Here is an 18,239-nt window from a genome sequence, read left to right as displayed (position 1 = left end):
AGAGGCCACCCGAGCAACACCTGTTTCAAAGGGAGATGTGGTTACAGGAAGGCTTGATTTAGGCTCATCAGGAGGGCGGAAAAGTGTCTGGAGTCGTCAGCAGCATGGGCTGGCAGCCAGACCCCGTGAGGTACAGGCAGAACTGGGGGATCCTCTAAGGAACCTCCAGAGTACATGGTATCATGCAACTAGCACTGGAATTGGTATAGTTGAATGATTCCTTCATGTTTGGTACCAAACATGCCTAGTGTAAGGAAATGCCTCCTTGGCATGGTTGCCCCCTGACTTTTTGCCTTTGCTGATGCTATGTTTACAATTGAAAGTGTGCTGAGGCCTGCTAACCAGGCCCCAGCACCAGTGTTCTTTCCCTAACCTGTACTTTTGTATCCACAATTGGCAGACCCTGGCATCCAGATAAGTCCCTTGTAACTGGTACTTCTAGTACCAAGGGCCCTGATGCCAAGGAAGGTCTCTAAGGGCTGCAGCATGTCTTATGCCACCCTGGAGACCTCTCACTCAGCACAGACACACTGCTTGCCAGCTTGTGTGTGCTAGTGAGGACAAAACGAGTGAGTCGACATGGCACTCCCCTCAGGGTGCCATGCCAGCCTCTCACTGCCTATGCAGTATAGGTAAGACACCCCTCTAGCAGGCCTTACAGCCCTAAGGCAGGGTGCACTATACCATAGGTGAGGGTACCAGTGCATGAGCATGGTACCCCTACAGTGTCTAAACAAAACCTTAGACATTGTAAGTGCAGGGTAGCCATAAGAGTATATGGTCTGGGAGTCTGTCAACCACGAACTCCACAGCACCATAATGGCTACACTGAAAACTGGGAAGTTTGGTATCAAACTTCTCAGCACAATAAATGCACACTGATGCCAGTGTACATTTTATTGTAAAATACACCACAGAGGGCACCTTAGAGGTGCCCCCTGAAACTTAACCGACTATCTGTGTAGGCTGACTAGTTTTAGCAGCCTGCCACAAACCGAGACATGTTGCTGGCCCCATGGGGAGAGTGCCTTTGTCACTCTGAGGCCAGTAACAAAGCCTGCACTGGGTGGAGATGCTAACACCTCCCCCAGGCAGGAATTGTCACACCTGGCGGTGAGCCTCAAAGGCTCACCTCCTTTGTGCCAACCCAGCAGGACACTCCAGCTAGTGGAGTTGCCCGCCCCCTCCGGCCAGGCCCCACTTTTGGCGGCAAGGCCGGAGAAAATAATGAGAAAAACAAGGAGGAGTCACTGGCCAGTCAGGACAGCCCCTAAGGTGTCCTGAGCTGAAGTGACTCTAACTTTTAGAAATCCTCCATCTTGCAGATGGAGGATTCCCCCAATAGGGTTAGGATTGTGACCCCCTCCCCTTGGGAGGAGGCACAAAGAGGGTGTACCCACCCTCAGGGCTAGTAGCCATTGGCTACTAACCCCCCAGACCTAAACACGCCCTTAAATTTAGTATTTAAGGGCTACCCTGAACCCTAGAAAATTAGATTCCTGCAACTACAAGAAGAAGGACTGCCCAGCTGAAAACCCCTGCAGCGGAAGACCAGAAGACGACAACTGCCTTGGCTCCAGAAACTCACCGGCCTGTCTCCTGCCTTCCAAAGATCCTGCTCCAGCGACGCCTTCCAAAGGGACCAGCGACCTCGACATCCTCTGAGGACTGCCCCTGCTTCGAAAAGACAAGAAACTCCCGAGGACAGCGGACCTGCTCCAAGAAAAGCTGCAACTTTGTTTCCAGCAGCTTTAAAGAACCCTGCAAGCTCCCCGCAAGAAGCGTGAGACTTGCAACACTGCACCCGGCGACCCCGACTCGGCTGGTGGAGATCCGACACCTCAGGCGGGACCCCAGGACTACTCTGATACTGTGAGTACCAAAACCTGTCCCCCCTGAGCCCCCACAGCGCCGCCTGCAGAGGGAATCCCGAGGCTTCCCCTGACCGCGACTCTTTGAACCTAAAGTCCCGACGCCTGGGAGAGACCCTGCACCCGCAGCCCCCAGGACCTGAAGGACCGGACTTTCACTGGAGAAGTGACCCCCAGGAGTCCCTCTCCCTTACCCAAGTGGAGGTTTCCCCGAGGAATCCCCCCCTTGCCTGCCTGCAGCGCTGAAGAGATCCCGAGATCTCTCTTAGACTAACATTGCGAACCCGACGCCTGTTTCCACACTGCACCCGGCCGCCCCCGCGCTGCTGAGGGTGAAATTTCTGTGTGGGCTTGTGTCCCCCCCGGTGCCCTACAAAACCCCCCTGGTCTGCCCTCCGAAGACGCGGGTACTTACCTGCAAGCAGACCGGAACCGGGGCACCCCCTTCTCTCCATTCTAGCCTATGTGTTTTGGGCACCACTTTGAACTCTGCACCTGACCGGCCCTGAGCTGCTGGTGTGGTGACTTTGGGGTTGCTCTGAACCCCCAACGGTGGGCTACCTTGGACCAAGAACTAAGCCCTGTAAGTGTCTTACTTACCTGGTTAACCTAACCAATACTTACCTCCCCTAGGAACTGTGAAAATTGCACTAAGTGTCCACTTTTAAAACAGCTATTTGTGAATAACTTGAAAAGTATACATGCAATTTTGATGATTTGAAGTTCCTAAAGTACTTACCTGCAATACCTTTCGAATGAGATATTACATGTAGAATTTGAACCTGTGGTTCTTAAAATAAACTAAGAAAAGATATTTTTCTATATAAAAACCTATTGGCTGGATTTGTCTCTGAGTGTGTGTACCTCATTTATTGTCTATGTGTATGTACAACAAATGCTTAACACTACTCCTTGGATAAGCCTACTGCTCGACCACACTACCACAAAATAGAGCATTAGTATTATCTCTTTTTGCCACTATCTTACCTCTAAGGGGAACCCTTGGACTCTGTGCATGCTATTCCTTACTTTGAAATAGCACATACAGAGCCAACTTCCTACACCTAGGTTCGGAGAAGCCATTATGTAATTAGACCATCCGTGTTGACCAGTGTCCACTACATACCTTAAGATGGCTTCCCCACACTTACAAAGCCCAGGGAATGGAATTTCACCATTTCATGCAGGCTGCAGTGGCAGGCCTGCAGACACAGTTTGCATGGGTGGCATAATACATGCTGCAGCCCATGGGGGACCCCTGGTGTACCAATGCCCGGCGTATCCAAGTCCCATATACTAGGGACTTAGTACCATGTACTAAGAACGTTCATGGGTGTACCAGTGTGCCAATTGTGGGTGTAAAAGTTTACCAGCAACAACATTTAGAGGAGAGAGCACATACACTGGGGTCCTGATTAGCAGCAACACATTGCACTACAGTCTAAACACACTGACACTAGGCAGAAAGTGGGAGTAACTATGTCAGAAAGATACTACTTACCTACACCGGGGCAAGTTCAGAGACAGTACCTCCAGAGGAGGGCTCCTTAAAATTCACCAAGTGACTTGCTGGGATCACCTCTGCTAATGCCCCTGTAAAAATAGATGCACAAACCAAAAGGCTTGTAATTCCAAATCGCCCTGTAACCCTCTTTGCTAGCCAAATCAGAATTAGTAGGGACCTCCTATTCTGACTCTAGTATTGGGCTGGAGTGGTTTAATGTTTACATTGAACTGCAGGAATTAAGATCTCAGATGGAGATGCTCCTTTCTGCTCCCTATATATGTGCCAGTGTTGAAGTTATGGTTGGCTTTAACTGCTTTACAAAAGTAGCTTCTGCTTCTGCCATGTGATACGGTACCCAGTAGTTCTGACTAGGAGAAAGCCAGCAGTATTGTTGTATGTTATGTTTTGTGTTATATATTTTATACTCTACAGCATTGGTATTCTCATAAATAATAAATCACTCCCCTGTGACGCAGGTGGGAACCTCTAATTAATTCATGCCACAATTATTATTTCGCCACACCTATACTAACTGAAATATTTCTACATTTCTATAAATCCTAGTTTCTAATCCAGCTTCAATTGCTGCAATTGCAACGTCAGCTGCTACGGAGATCAAAGTTCCAAAGCCAAGAGGGAGGCCAAGAATAGTGAGACCACCTCCTCCGGAAAGCAACATGTGAGTTGTTTTGCTACATTATAAAATGTAAGCATGAGTCAGCATTGATCAGACTGTAACAGTAATCTTTGCAATACAGTGCAACCAAGTAATGCAAACGTGGATATCTAATGAAGTGACTGCAGGTATTCTTGTTATGTGAAGAGAACCCGCACATGCTTGATTCTAGCTCCTGCCAATCAATGTAATGGTCCAGTTTGGTCGTCCCTTAAAATACATTTCCTTATTACTTTTAGCCAGAAGTTCTATGCATTCGATATCAGCATCACATATTTGTATCTTTATGCTGATATCACACTCCTCCATTCTACAGTATTTTACAGCTCCTTTTCCAATGAATTGTATGTGTGATAATGCAAATAATAAAAGGAAAACGTTGAACACTGATGAAACATTAGGGCGGCTTTTTCTTTAAAACTTACCTCATGTATGCTATTGTAGGACGGTACCAACTAGCCAAACCTCAATGGAGCTTTGTGGCCAGACTTCCTAAACCATGTCCCCTCTGAATAAAATAATAAACAGCTCTAGAAACCTAGCTCCCTTGGGGTAAAGTGACTTGACTTTTATATGAGGAAGGACTGCTCCCAGATACCACCACTACATTTAGGTGGACCCACAAAAACAAATGTGATTGAAATGATTAAGCTAATACTTCAACACCACTGGAAATACCCTCAAGGCAGCATGAAGTGGTATTATCATGCATTTCTGCCCATGCACCTACTGAGTAAGGCACATTCTCTATCATGCTGGTAATTGATAGAGAATGTTGATGTATTGCCTGTAAATGTGAGTAGTGATAACTGGTATCAGGGATAAAAAGGTACTTTTCACATCTCGTGAACGAATTATTAGCATATCCCTAACTTGACTACATTTGAACTGTGTTGGCTGCATAGAGGAAAAACCTTGAACAGTGCACAACTAGTTCAGAGAAATAGTTCAAGCCTTGTAGCAATGTTTGACTAAAGTCTAGCCAATCAGGAAAGACAAGGGAGTGAATTTGTAATTGGTAGGCTAGTCATTTTAACCAGTGCATTAATTGTGCCGCTAATAGGAGTTGGAGTGCCTTAGGAAGAAGGTCCTTTCCGCGACTAGGAAAAGCTGTGGTGTGCTACCCTGTTCATTTTTTTCCGATTTAGTCCTTTGTTTTTTTTGTAATTCCTATAGAGTGTGCTCCCCTGTTCTGCACTGCAAGATATTGATTGATGGTTATAAATGCTGAAAACAAAAAAAACTATTTAATGAAAATATCACACAAAGCATACCTGAAGAATAATGAAAAATAATTGCAAAGTACTCTGGAAAATGCACACACTTCAAGGAGCCTGCACCTTCCCTAAACCAGCATGCTTTATACTGTCAGTTACCTCGGAGAGTCCACGCCTTTTTAACAGCTTAATAAAATATCTTTATATTGACTTGTACCAATCGCTTTTGACATCACTGAGTATCGGCTGGGCAATGACTTGGAAACTTCTCCTTGGGCGGGAGGAGGACCCCTGCACCATGCAGGGTCGACCTGAATAGGTGTGTCACAACCAGAGTATAGAAAGCCCTGAGAGAGAGTCAAGTGATCCTGGAGGGTGAAATAATGTACCAGCGCTTAAAGCCAATAGGGAGCAGGGAGACTGGCAGCCCAGCCTCCAAAGGTCTACAGACCCAGAAGGAGCCCAACCCTCAGGGGGAAGGCTTGGTGCCTGAAGAAGAGCTGACTTCTGGAAACCAGTTAGGTACGGCAGAACACCAAGGAGCAGGGATCCCTCTAGGAAGGACCTGAGCAGTGGACAAAGGACGTGCCCACTCTAGAAGACCTACAACAGTTAGCTGTTAAAAAGGTACAGGGGGATACTAGTGGTACCCACAAGTCACACAGGGTGGAGGGGCTCCTGTACAATGAGCCAAGGGACCCAAAACCAAGGGCATCCAGGAGACTGATGGTCCCTCAACAGTACAGGGGGTTCCTCCTTAACCTGGCCCTCAATATCCCCTTGGCTGGGCTCCTGGGGCATACAACACCCGGAAGAGGCTGGTCAGCCTCTTCTACTGCCCGAAATGTTTGAGAAGGTCAAGGAATTTGTCACTCCTGGGTGACCTGCCAAGACGGTGGCAAAGGCAGAAGCAAGCCAAAGGCTTCTCTTATACCACTATCTGCGATGGGGACAATCTTTAAGAGGGTTGGGGAAGATATTGTTGGTCTCCAGACCGACCCACATCAGATCAGCAGGTTTTCCAGAGGCCAGGAGCAGATGTCGTCTCGCAGAGAGTTCCTTGTAGAGTCTTGCCCGACGAATCCGTGGACCCACCCTCGGGGAAGCCCTTAAGTAACCCTAAAAGGGGGCTGGTCACTCTCTGAAGTGACCAGCCTATTAGAGAGGGTCAGGGGCATCATCTATCTGTCCTGACCAGTCAGATGCTTCCAGGAGCCTCTGCACATCTTATTTCCAAGATGGCAGAATCAACCGGCCACCTGGCAGAGCTTTGTTCACCTCCCTAGGTGAGGAACTGGACAAGGGTGGGAGTTGTCACCCCCCTGTCCTTTGCGCAGTTTCGTCCCAGAGTGGGATCTGAGGGTTCCTGAACTGGTGCACACCGGATTATGGAAGGTGGAGACCAAATGTGCCCTTCAAAGCAGTTGGGTGGCGCTCTGAGGCCACCCCATCCCTCAGGTACCTAATATATAGAGGGAGGTGATCACACCTCTCCCTTGCTGGAAATCCTTTGTTCTGCGTCTCTGGCCTGAGCCAGGCTCACCAGCAGGAGGGCAGAACAGTCTCAGGGGTCTGCAGCAGCATAGCCTGGCAGCTAGACCCCATAATGCTGCAGAGGCAGAACTGGGCGATCCTCTTAAGGAACCTCCCAGAGTACATGGGATCATGCAACTAGCACTGGAATCACTTTAGTTGCATGATCTAACATGTTTGATACCAAACATGCCCAGGTTTGAAGACGCCATTATGTAGTTGGGCCACTCGTGTTGACCATTGTCCACTTCAGACCTTAAGATTTACAGAGACCAGGAAATGGTGCCTGGGGTCTGTGGGACACCCTGCTCACGCAGAGGTTCCCATCACATTGAGGCACATGCACTCTGCCCTTTGTCTGAAGGACCTACCAGAGGAGTGACTTACAGTGTCCAAGTGCAGTGACTGCGAAATAAGGTAAGCCTTATATCTGGAGTGAAAGATTCATTCACCATTTCACGCAGGCTGAAATGGCCGGCCTGCAGACACAGTTTGCATTTGCTCCCTTGGATGATATAATACATGCTGGAGACCCCTGGTGCACCAATGCCCTGAGTACCTAAGTACCGTATACTAGGAACTTTCATGGGTGCACCAGTATGCCAATTGTACTTGTAAAAAGTTGACCAGCAACCAAATTTAGAGAAGAAGACAAATACTCCAGAAGTCCTGCCATTAAGGCCTTCGTGGAGGGTCTTAAGAGTCATTTCCTTCTTGGGTCCCACCAGCCCTAACATGGAATCTTAACAACATACTGACTAGACTAATGGGCCCTCCATTGGAGCCCCTCCACTCCTGCCCATCCAGTTTTTATCTTGGAAGGTAACATTTCTGGTATCTATCACTTAGGTATGTCAGTGACATTCAGACACTGTAGGAAGTTGGCTCTGTATATACTATCTCAAAGTAAGAGATAGTGTGCACAGAGTCCAAGAGGTAAGCTAGTGGCAAAATTATATTATTCTAATGCTCTATTTTGTGGTAGTGTGGTCGAGCAGTAGGCTTATCAGAGGGTAGTTTTAAGCATTTGTTTTACACACACAGGCAATAAATGAGGAACACACACTCAAAGACTTACTCCAGGCCAATAGTTTTTATATAGAAAAATATATTTTCTTAATTTTATTTTTAGAACCACATGTTGAAGATTTGAAGTAAATACATAAAATGCAAGGTACTCCACACAGGTAAGTTAGGAACTTTGAATTAGGGCAATAGCATACACAGTTTTAGTAAAAATGGCAATAAGCTATTTTAAAAGTGGACACCGTGCAAAAGTGTAAGGAAATGGCTCCCTGTTGCAGTTACTCCCCACTTTTTGCCTGATACTGATGCTGACTTGACTGAGAAGTGTGCTGGGACCCTGCTAACCAGGCCCCAGCACCAGTTTTCTTTCACTAAAAATGTACCATTGTTTCCACAATTGGCACACCCCTGACACACAGATAAGTCCCTTGTAAAAGGTACTAGTGGTACCAAGGGCTCTGTGACCAGGGAAGGTCCCTGAGGGCTGCAGCATATGTTGTGCCACCCTAAGGGACCCCTCACCTAACACATGCACACTGCCATTGCAGATTGTGTGTGTTGGTGGGGAGAAAAAGGCAAAGTCGACATGGCATCCCCCCCAGGATGCCATGCACACAAAATGCTCCCTGTGGCATAGGCAAGTCACCCCTCTAGCAGGCCTTACAACCCTAAGGCAGGGTGCACTATACCACAGGTAAGGGCATAGCTGCATGAGCAATATGCCCCTACAGTGTGGACCCCCACAGCGACGCCTGCAGAGAGAATCCAGAGACTCCCCCTGACTGTGACTGCCTGTAACAAGGGACCCGACGCCTGGACCAAGCACTGTACCTGCAGCCCCCAGGACCAGAAGGAACCGAACTTCAGTGCAGGAGTGACCCCCAGGCGACCGTCTGCCTAGCCCAGGTGGTGGCTGGCCTGAGAAAACGCACTGTCCCCTGCCTGCACCGCTAGAGTGACCCCCGGATCCTCCATTGTTTTCTATACAAAACCCAACGCCTGCTTTTCACACTGCACCCGGCTGCCCCTGTGCCACTGAGGGTGTGTTTTGTGTGCCTACTTGTGTCTTTCCCCCCCCCCCCCCCCCCCAGTGCTCTACAAAATCCCCCTGGTCTGCCCCCGAGGACGCTGGTACTTACCTGCTGGCAGACTGGAACCGGAGCACCCCTGTTCTCCATAGACACCTATGTGTTTTGGGCACCTCTTTGACCTCTGCACCTGACCGGCTCTGAGCTGCTGGTGTTGTAACTTTGGGGTTGCCTTGAACCCCCAACGGTAGGCTGCCTATGACCCAGGACTGAGACTTGTAAGTGTTTACTTACCTCCTAATCTAACCTTTACTTACCTCCCCCAGGAACTGTTGATTTTTGCACTGTGTCCACTTTGAAAATAGCTCAGTGCCATTCTTACAAAGAATGTACATTATATTGTTTTCCTTCAAAGTTCAAAGTATCTAAGTGAAGTACCTTACATTTAAAGTGTTTAATGTAAATCTTGAAGCTGTGGTTCTTAAAATAAACTAAGAAAATATATTTTTCGATATAAAAACCTATTGGCCTGGAGTAAGTCTTTGAGTGTGTTTCCCTCATTTATTGCCTGTGTGTGTACAACAAATGCTTAACACTACCCTCTGATAAGCCTACTGCTCGACCACACTACCACAAAATAGAGCATTAGAATTATCTACTTTTGCCACTACCTTACCTCTAAGGGGAACCCTTGGACGCTGTGCACACTATTTCTTTCTTTGAAATAGGATATACAGAGCCAACTTCCTACAGGAAAGAACACTGGTACTGGGACCTGTTTAGCAGGGTCCCAGCATACTTTCAATCATAACTTGGCATCAGCAAAAGGCAAAAAGTCAGGGGGTAACCATGCCAAGGAGGCATTTCCTTACAGACACTAACTTTGGAAGGACCTTTTGTTCGAAGGCATGTGTGGCTGTAGATACACATGCTTTGCATTATCCTGCCATCTAGTGTTGGGTCCACAGTGTTGCAAGTTCTGCTCTGACTCACTCTGCACTTTACTTCCGTCTTTTCTATTCGACTGTATTGTACATTTGATTGGGTTTTCCTACTCTCACATCGACCATTCTGACTTGCCGGTTCCATTTTTTCTTTTTGACACGCCCTTCGTGACGGAGGCCCGTCGGGCCATTAGCCCTTAATACCTTTGACACCGGAGAGAATGTAAGCCTGATGGAACGTGTAGGAAGTTGGCCCAGTGTGTGGTGGACACCAATGGTGTTACACCTTGTAGTAGGTCCAGGCAAACCTGAATTAGTGTTGCAGTGTCTAGACAGCCAGGGCTCTCTAGGGTAGCTGTGATGAGCAACCAAGACTTATCTAGAAGGCATGTGAAGCAATACCACAGTAGTCGCACAGTAACTTTTCACACATTAAAGGAAACACACAGTGTTGCAAACATAAAGGTACTTTATTATAAGCACTGCAAACTAGCTTACCATTGGTATACCTTCCTCTAGTGGTGTGTGTAAGGAAATGCCTCCTTGGCATGGTTGCCCCCTGACTTTTTGCCTTTGCTGATGCTATGTTTACAATTGAAAGTGTGCTGAGGCCTGCTAACCAGGCCCCAGCACCAGTGTTCTTTCCCTAACCTGTACTTTTGTATCCACAATTGGCAGACCCTGGCATCCAGATAAGTCCCTTGTAACTGGTACTTCTAGTACCAAGGGCCCTGATGCCAAGGAAGGTCTCTAAGGGCTGCAGCATGTCTTATGCCACCCTGGAGACCTCTCACTCAGCACAGACACACTGCTTGCCAGCTTGTGTGTGCTAGTGAGAACAAAACGAGTAAGTCGACATGGCACTCCCCTCAGGGTGCCATGCCAGCCTCTCACTGCCTATGCAGTATAGGTAAGACACCCCTCTAGCAGGCCTTACAGCCCTAAGGCAGGGTGCACTATACCATAGGTGAGGGTACCAGTGCATGAGCATGGTACCCCTACAGTGTCTAAACAAAACCTTAGACATTGTAAGTGCAGGGTAGCCATAAGAGTATATGGTCTGGGAGTCTGTCAAACACGAACTCCACAGCACCATAATGGCTACACTGAAAACTGGGAAGTTTGGTATCAAACTTCTCAGCACAATAAATGCACACTGATGCCAGTGTACATTTTATTGTAAAATACACCACAGAGGGCACCTTAGAGGTGCCCCCTGAAACCTAACCGACTGTCTGTGTAGGCTGACTAGTTCCAGCAGCCTGCCACACCAGAGACATGTTGCTGGCCCCATGGGGAGAGTGCCTTTGTCACTCTAAAGCCAGTAACAAAGCCTGCACTGGGTGGAGATGCTAACACCTCCCCCAGGCAGGAGCTGTGACACCTGGCGGTGAGCCTCAAAGGCTCACCCCTTTGTCACAGCCCAGCAGGGCACTGCAGCTTAGTGGAGTTGCCCGCCCCCTCCGGCCACGGCCCCCACTTTTGGCGGCAAGGCTGGAGGGAACAAAGAAAGCAACAAGGAGGAGTCACTGGCCGGTCAGGACAGCCCCTAAGGTGTCCTGAGCTGAGGTGACTCTAACTTTTAGAAATCCTCCATCTTGCAGATGGAGGATTCCCCCAATAGGGTTAGGATTGTGACCCCCTCCCCTTGGGAGGAGGCACAAAGAGGGTGTACCCACCCTCAGGGCTAGTAGCCATTCGCTACTAACCCCCCAGACCTAAACACGCCCTTAAATTTAGTATTTAAGGGCTACCCTGAACCCTAGAAAATTAGATTCCTGCAACAACAAGAAGAAGGACTGCCCAGCTGAAAACCCCTGCAGAGGAAGACCAGAAGACAACAACTGCCTTGGCTCCAGAAACTCACCGGCCTGTCTCCTGCCTTCCAAAGAACTCTGCTCCAGCGACGCCTTCCAAAGGGACCAGCGACCTCTGAATCCTCTGAGGACTGCCCTGCTTCGACGACGACAAGAAACTCCCGAGGACAGCGGACCTGCTCCAAAAAGACTGCAACTTTGTTTCAAGAAGCAGCTTTAAAGAACCCTGCAACTCCCCGCAAGAAGCGTGAGACTTGCAACACTGCACCCGGCGACCCCGACTCGGCTGGTGGAGAACCAACACCTCAGGGAGGACCCCCGGACTACTCTATGACTGTGAGTACCAAAACCTGTCCCCCCTGAGCCCCCACAGCGCCGCCTGCAGAGGGAATCCCGAGGCTTCCCCTGACCGCGACTCCCTGAAACCTAAGTCCCGACGCCTGGAAAAGACCCTGCACCCGCAGCCCCCAGGACCTGAAGGACCGGACTTTCACTGGAGAAGTGACCCCCAGGAGTCCCTCTCCCTTGCCCAAGTGGAGGTTTCCCCGAGGAAGCCCCCCCTTGCCTGCCTGCAGCGCTAAAGAGATCCCTTGATCTCTCATAGACTAACATTGAAAACCCGACGCTTGTTTCTACACTGCACCCGGCCGCCCCCGCGCTGCTGAGGGTGAAATTTCTGTGTAGGCTTGTGTCCCCCCCGGTGCCCTACAAAACCCCCCTGGTCTGCCCTCCGAAGACGCGGGTACTTACCTGCAAGCAGACCGGAACCGGGGCACCCCCTTCTCTCCATTCTAGCCTATGCGTTTTGGGCACCACTTTGAACTCTGCACCTGACCGGCCCTGAGCTGCTGGTGTGGTGACTTTGGGGTTGCTCTGAACCCCCAACGGTGGGCTACCTTGGACCAAGAACTGAACCCTGTAAGTGTCTTACTTACCTGGTAAAACTAACAAAAACTTACCTCCCCCAGGAACTGTGAAAATTGCACTGTGTCCACTTTTAAAGTAGCTATTTGTGAATAACTTGAAAAGTATACATGCAATTGAAATGATTCAAAGTTCCTAATGTACTTACCTGCAATACCTTTCAAACAAGATATTACATGTTAAATTTGAACCTGTGGTTCTTAAAATAAACTAAGAAAATATATTTTTCTATAACAAAACCTATTGGCTGGATTTGTCTCTGAGTGTGTGTACCTCATTTATTGTCTGTGTGTATGTACAACAAATGCTTAACACTACTCCTTGGATAAGCCTACTGCTCGACCACACTACCACAAAATAGAGCATTAGTATTATCTCTTTTTACCACTATTTTACCTCTAAGGGGAACCCTTGGACTCTGTGCATGCTATTCCTTACTTTGAAATAGCACATACAGAGCCAACTTCCTACAGTGTGAACACACCAAAATATATACAGGTAAGTGCTTTGAAAAAAAAAGCATACATTAGGAAGGAATCTATGGGGGGCAAACCATTCACAAAAGGAAATGGAATGTGAGCAGGTGTCCACCACCAGAGTGTATGGATTAGTTGGACAAGGGCTGGGGGAGCATGGAATCCCAAAAGGCAAGTATCTAGAAGATCCCAAGCAGCCGGGTGCAGAGAGGTAAGTTAGCCGGTTCTCCCATAGGCTAACATGGGGACATCACAGTTGGAGAATGCAGAAGCAGGACCGGACCAGACCAGTGGAACCCAAGGGTGGATTCTGGTTGAGGAGGACCTGCAAAAGAAAGTGACAGAGTCCAGTCCACACAGAAGTGTCCAGGTGGGGCAGGAGCCAATGCCCACCCTTCTGTAGCTGAAGATCTGGATTGACTGTGATAGATGAAGTCCAGCTGCGGGCTCCAGGAGCTGCAGAGGAGTCCCAGAAGTCACCTACGAGCTGTCACTTGATGTTGCTGGGTTGCAGACCGGTCAGTTGTCAGGAGGACCAACAAGCACAGGCAAATGCAAAAGAAGCTGTTGGAGGGTTTGCAGAGCTGTGGCGGGCCAGCAGGGTCCTGGGGACTTGACCCTAGGAGGGGAGTTGACTTACTCCGGGCCAATAGGTTTTTATATGGAAAAATATATTTTCTTTGTTTATTTTAAGAACCAAAGGTTCAAGATTTACAAGTAATACTTCAAATGAAAGGTATTCCACTCAGGTATTCTAGGAGCTTTGAATAATCACAATAGCATGTACAGTTTTGACAAAAATGGCAATAAGCTATTTTTAAAGTGGACACAGTGCAAAAATCAACTCTTCCTGGGGGAGGTAAGTATTTGTTAAGTTCACAGGTAAGAAAAACACTTACAGGGTTCAAAGTTGGATCCAAGGTAGCCCACCGTTGGGGGTTCAAGGCAACCCCAAAGTTACCACACCAGCAGCTCAGGGCCGGTCAGGTGCAGAGGTCATAGTGGTGCCCAAAACACATAGGCTTCAATGGAAATAGGGGTGCCCCGGTTCCAGTCTGCCAGCAGGTAAGTACCCACGTCATCGAAGGGCAGATCAGGGGGGTTTTGTAGGGCACCCGGGGGGGACACAAGCTTGCACAAAAAGTACACCCTCAGCGGCACAGGGGCAGCCGGGTGTAGAGTGCAAACAGGCGTCAGGTTTCTGATAGGAATCAATGGGGAGACCCATGGGTCTCTTCAACGATGTAGGCAGGCACATGGGGGGGGGGGGGCTCCTCGGGTAGCCACCACCTGGGCTAGGCAGAGGGTCGCCTGGGGTTCGTTCCTGCACTGGAGTTTGGTTCCTTCAGGTCCTGGTGGCTGCGGGTGCAGTGCTGGTTCCAGGCATCGGGTTCCTTGTTACAGGCAGTTGCGGTCAGGGAGAGCCTCTGGATTTCCTTTGCAGGCATCGCTGTGGGAGATTATGGGGGTCAACTCTGGCTACTCACGGGTTCGCAGTCGCCGGGGAGTCCTCCTTATCTTGTTAGTTTTCCGCAGGTCGAGCCGGGGATGTCGGATCCAGAGTGGAAAGTCCCACGCTTCCGGCGGGAAACGTGTGGTCTTTAAAAGTTGCTTCTTTGTTTCAGAAAGTTGCAATTTCTTGAACAGGGCCGCTGTTCTTGGGAGCTTCTTGGTCCTTTAGATGCAGGGTAGTCCTCTGAGGCTTCTGATGCCCTCTGGGTGTATTTTACAATAAAGTGCACACTGGCGTCAGTGTGCATTTATTGTGCTGAGACGTTTGATACCCAACTTCCCAGTTTTCAGTGTAGCCATTATGGTGCTGTGGAGTTCGTATTTGACAGACTCCCAGACCATGTACTCTTATGGCTACCCTGCACTTACAATGTCTAAGGTTTTGCTTAGACACTGTAGGGGCATAGTGCTCATGCACATATGCCCTCACCTGTGGTATAGTGCACCCTGCCTTAGGGCTGTAAGGCCTGCTAGAGGGGTGACTTACCTATGCCACAGGCAGTGTGAGGTTGGCATGGCACTCTGAGGGGAGTCCCATGTCGACTTAGTCATTTTCTCCCCACCAGCACGCACAAGCTGTGAAGTAGTGTGTATGTGCTGAGTGAGGGGTCCCTAGGGTGGCATAAGACATGCTGCAGCCCTTAGAGACCTTCCCTGGCATCAGGGCCCTTGGTACCAGGGGTGCCAGTTACAAGGGACTTACCTGAGTGCCAGGGTTGTGCCAATTGTGGAGACAAAGGTACAGTTTAGGGAAAGAACACTGGTGCTGGGGCATGGTTAGCAGGGTCCCAGCAGACTTTCAAATCATAACTTGGCATCAGCAAAGACAAAACATCAGGGGGTAACCATGCCAAGGAGGCATTTCCTTACACTTACCTCCTAATCTAACCTTTACTTATCTCTCCCAGGATCTGTTGAGTTTTGCACAGTGTCCACTTTGAAAATAGCTTATTGCCATTTTTACAAAGACTTTACATTATATTGTTTTCATTCAAAGTTCCCAAAGTATCTAAGTGAAGTACCTTACATTTAAAGTGTTTGATGTAAATCTTGAACATGTGGTTCTTAACATAAACTAAGAAAATATATTTTTCAATATAAAAACCTATTGGCCTGGAGTAAATCTTTGAGTGTGTTTCCCTCATTTATTGCCTGTGTGTGTACAACAAATGCTTAACACTACCCTCTGATAAGCCTACTGCTCGACCACACTACCACAAAATAGAGCATTAGAATTATCTACTTTTGCCACTATCTTACTGTAAGGAAATGCCTCCTTGGCATGGTTACCCCCTGACTTTTTGCCTTTGCTGATGCTATGTTTTGAATTGAAAGTGTGCTGAGGCCTGCTAACCAGGCCCCAGCACCAGTGTTCTTTCCCTAACCTGTACTTTTGTTTTCACAATTGGCACACCCTGGCATCCAGGTAAGTCCCTTGTAACTTGTACCAAGGGCCCTGATGCCAGGGAAGGTCTCTAAGGGCTGCAGCACATCTTATGCCACCCTGGGGACCCCTCACTCAGCACAGACACACTGCTTGCCAGCTTGTGTGTTCTGGTGAGGACAAAACGAGTAAGTCGACATGGCACTCCCCTCAGGGTGCCATGCCAACCTCACACTGCCTATGCAGTATAGATAAGTCACCCCTCTATCAGGCCTTACAGCCCTAAGGCAGGGTGCACTATACCATAGGTGAGGGCACCAGTGCATGAGCACTGTGCCCCTACAGTGTCTAAGCAAAACCTTAGACATTGTAACTGCAGGGTAGCCATAAGAGTATATGGTCTGGGAGTCTGTCAAACACAGACTCCAGAGCACCATAATGGCTACACTGAAAACTGGGAAGTTTGGTATCAAACATCTCAGCACAATAAATGCACACTGATGCCAGTGTACATTTTATTGTAAAATACACCCCAGAGGGCACCTTAGAGGTGCCCCTGAAACCTTAACCAACTACCCGTCTAGGCTGACTGGTTTTAGCAGCCTGCCAAACTCGAGACATGTTGCTGGCCACATGGGGAGAGTGCCTTTGTCACTCTGTGGCTAGTAACAAAGCCTGCACTGGGTGGAGATGCTATCACCTCCCCCAGGCAGGAGCTGTAACACCTGGCGGTGAGCCTCCAAGGCTCACCCCCTTTGTTCCAGCACCACAGGGCACTCCAGCTAGTGGAGTTGCCCGCCCCCTCTGGCCACGGCCCCACATTCGGCGGCAAGGCCGGAGGAAATAATGAGAATAACAAGGAGGAGTCACTGGCCAGTCAGGACAGCCCCTAAGGTGTCCTGAGCTGAGGTGACTCTAACTTTTAGAAATCCTCCATCTTGCAGATGGAGGATTCCCCCAATAGGGATAGGAATGTGACCCCCTCCCCTTGGGAGGAGGCACAAAGAGGGTGTACCCACCCTCAGGGCTAGTAGCCATTGGCTAATAACCCCCCAGACCTAAACACGCCCTTAAATTTAGTATTTAAGGGCTCCCTTGAACCTAGGAACTCAGATTCCTGCAACCTAAAGAAGAAGAGGACTGCTGAGCTGAAAATCCCTGCAGAGAAGACGGAGACACCAACTGCTTTGGCCCCAGCCCTACCAGCCTGTCTCCCCCCTTCGGAAGAAAACTGCTCCAGCGACGCTTTCCCCAGGACCAGCGACCTCTGAATCCTCAGAGGACTGCCCTGCTCTAAAAGGACCAAGAAACTCCCGAGAACAGCGGCCCTGTTCAACAAAGACTGCAACTTTGTTTCCAGAGGAGCAACTTTAAAGACCCCTGCAATTCCCGCCAGAAGCGTGAGACTTGCAACACTGCACCCGGCGACCCCGACTCGACTGGTGAAGAAACAACGCTACAGGGAGGACCCCCAGGCGACTCCAAGACTGTGAGTAACCAAAGTTGTCCCCCCTGAGCCCCCACAGCGACACCTGCAGAGGGAATCCCGAGGCTCCCCCTGACCGCGACTGTCTGATTCCCAGATCCCGACGCCTGGAAAAGACCCTGCACCCGCATCCCCCAGGACCTGAAGTATCGGAACTCCAGTGCAGGAGTGACCCCCAGGAGGCCCTCTCCCTTGCCCAGGTGGTGGCTACCCAGAGGAGCCCCCACCCCTTGCCTGCCTGCACCGCTGAAGAGACCCCTTGGTCTCCCATTGATTCCTATTACAAACCCGACGTGTGTTTGCACACTGCACCCGGCCGCCCCCCGTGCTGCTGAGGGTGTCCTTCCTGTGCTAACTTGTGTCCCCCCCCCCCGGTGCCCTACAAAACCCCCCTGGTCTGCCCTCCGAAGACGCGGGTACTTACCGACTGGGCTAGGCAGAGGGTCGCCTGGTGGTCACACTTCTGGCGGGAATAGTGAAGTTCTTTAAAGTTGCAAAAAAGTTGCAAAGTTGTTGTTGAAATTGAGCAGAGCCGCTGCTCACAGAAGTTTCTTGGTCCTTTGGTCCAGGGCAGTCCTGTGAGGCTTCAGAGGTCGCTGGTCCCTGTCGGATGTGTCGCTGGTTACAGGTTTTCGAGTCAGGAGACAGGTTGGTAGGGCTGGGGCCAAAGCAGTTGTCTTCCGTCTTCTCTGCAGGGCTTGTAGGTCAGCAGTCCTTCTTGTTTCTTCAGGTTGCAGGAATCTGATTTCCTGGGTTCAGGGTCGCCCCTAAATACTCAACTTAGGGGTGTGCTTAAGTCTGAGGGGCAGTAGCCTATGGCTACTATTCTTGAGGGTGG

At 49.3% G+C, this 18,239-nt stretch overlaps 1 protein-coding gene across 6 annotated transcripts in view; it reads left to right on the top strand.

Annotated features, from left to right (window-relative positions):
• PSIP1 (PC4 and SRSF1 interacting protein 1) overlaps nucleotides 1–18,239 on the top strand; it is a 524,703-nt gene that overhangs the window by 229,466 nt on the left and 276,998 nt on the right. For all 6 annotated transcript variants that reach the window (XM_069240070.1, XM_069240030.1, XM_069240049.1 and 3 more), the window contains one exon: nucleotides 3,943–4,057. In XM_069240070.1, coding sequence (XP_069096171.1) covers nucleotides 3,943–4,057 — 115 coding nt within the window. The remainder of the gene's footprint in view (nucleotides 1–3,942; nucleotides 4,058–18,239) is intronic.

This window comes from Pleurodeles waltl, chromosome 1_2, assembly GCF_031143425.1.
Source record: "Pleurodeles waltl isolate 20211129_DDA chromosome 1_2, aPleWal1.hap1.20221129, whole genome shotgun sequence".
NCBI classification, from domain to species: domain Eukaryota; kingdom Metazoa; phylum Chordata; class Amphibia; order Caudata; family Salamandridae; genus Pleurodeles; species Pleurodeles waltl.
Note: the sequence above shows the minus strand (reverse complement) of the source record. Positions and strands in the feature narration are given on the sequence as shown.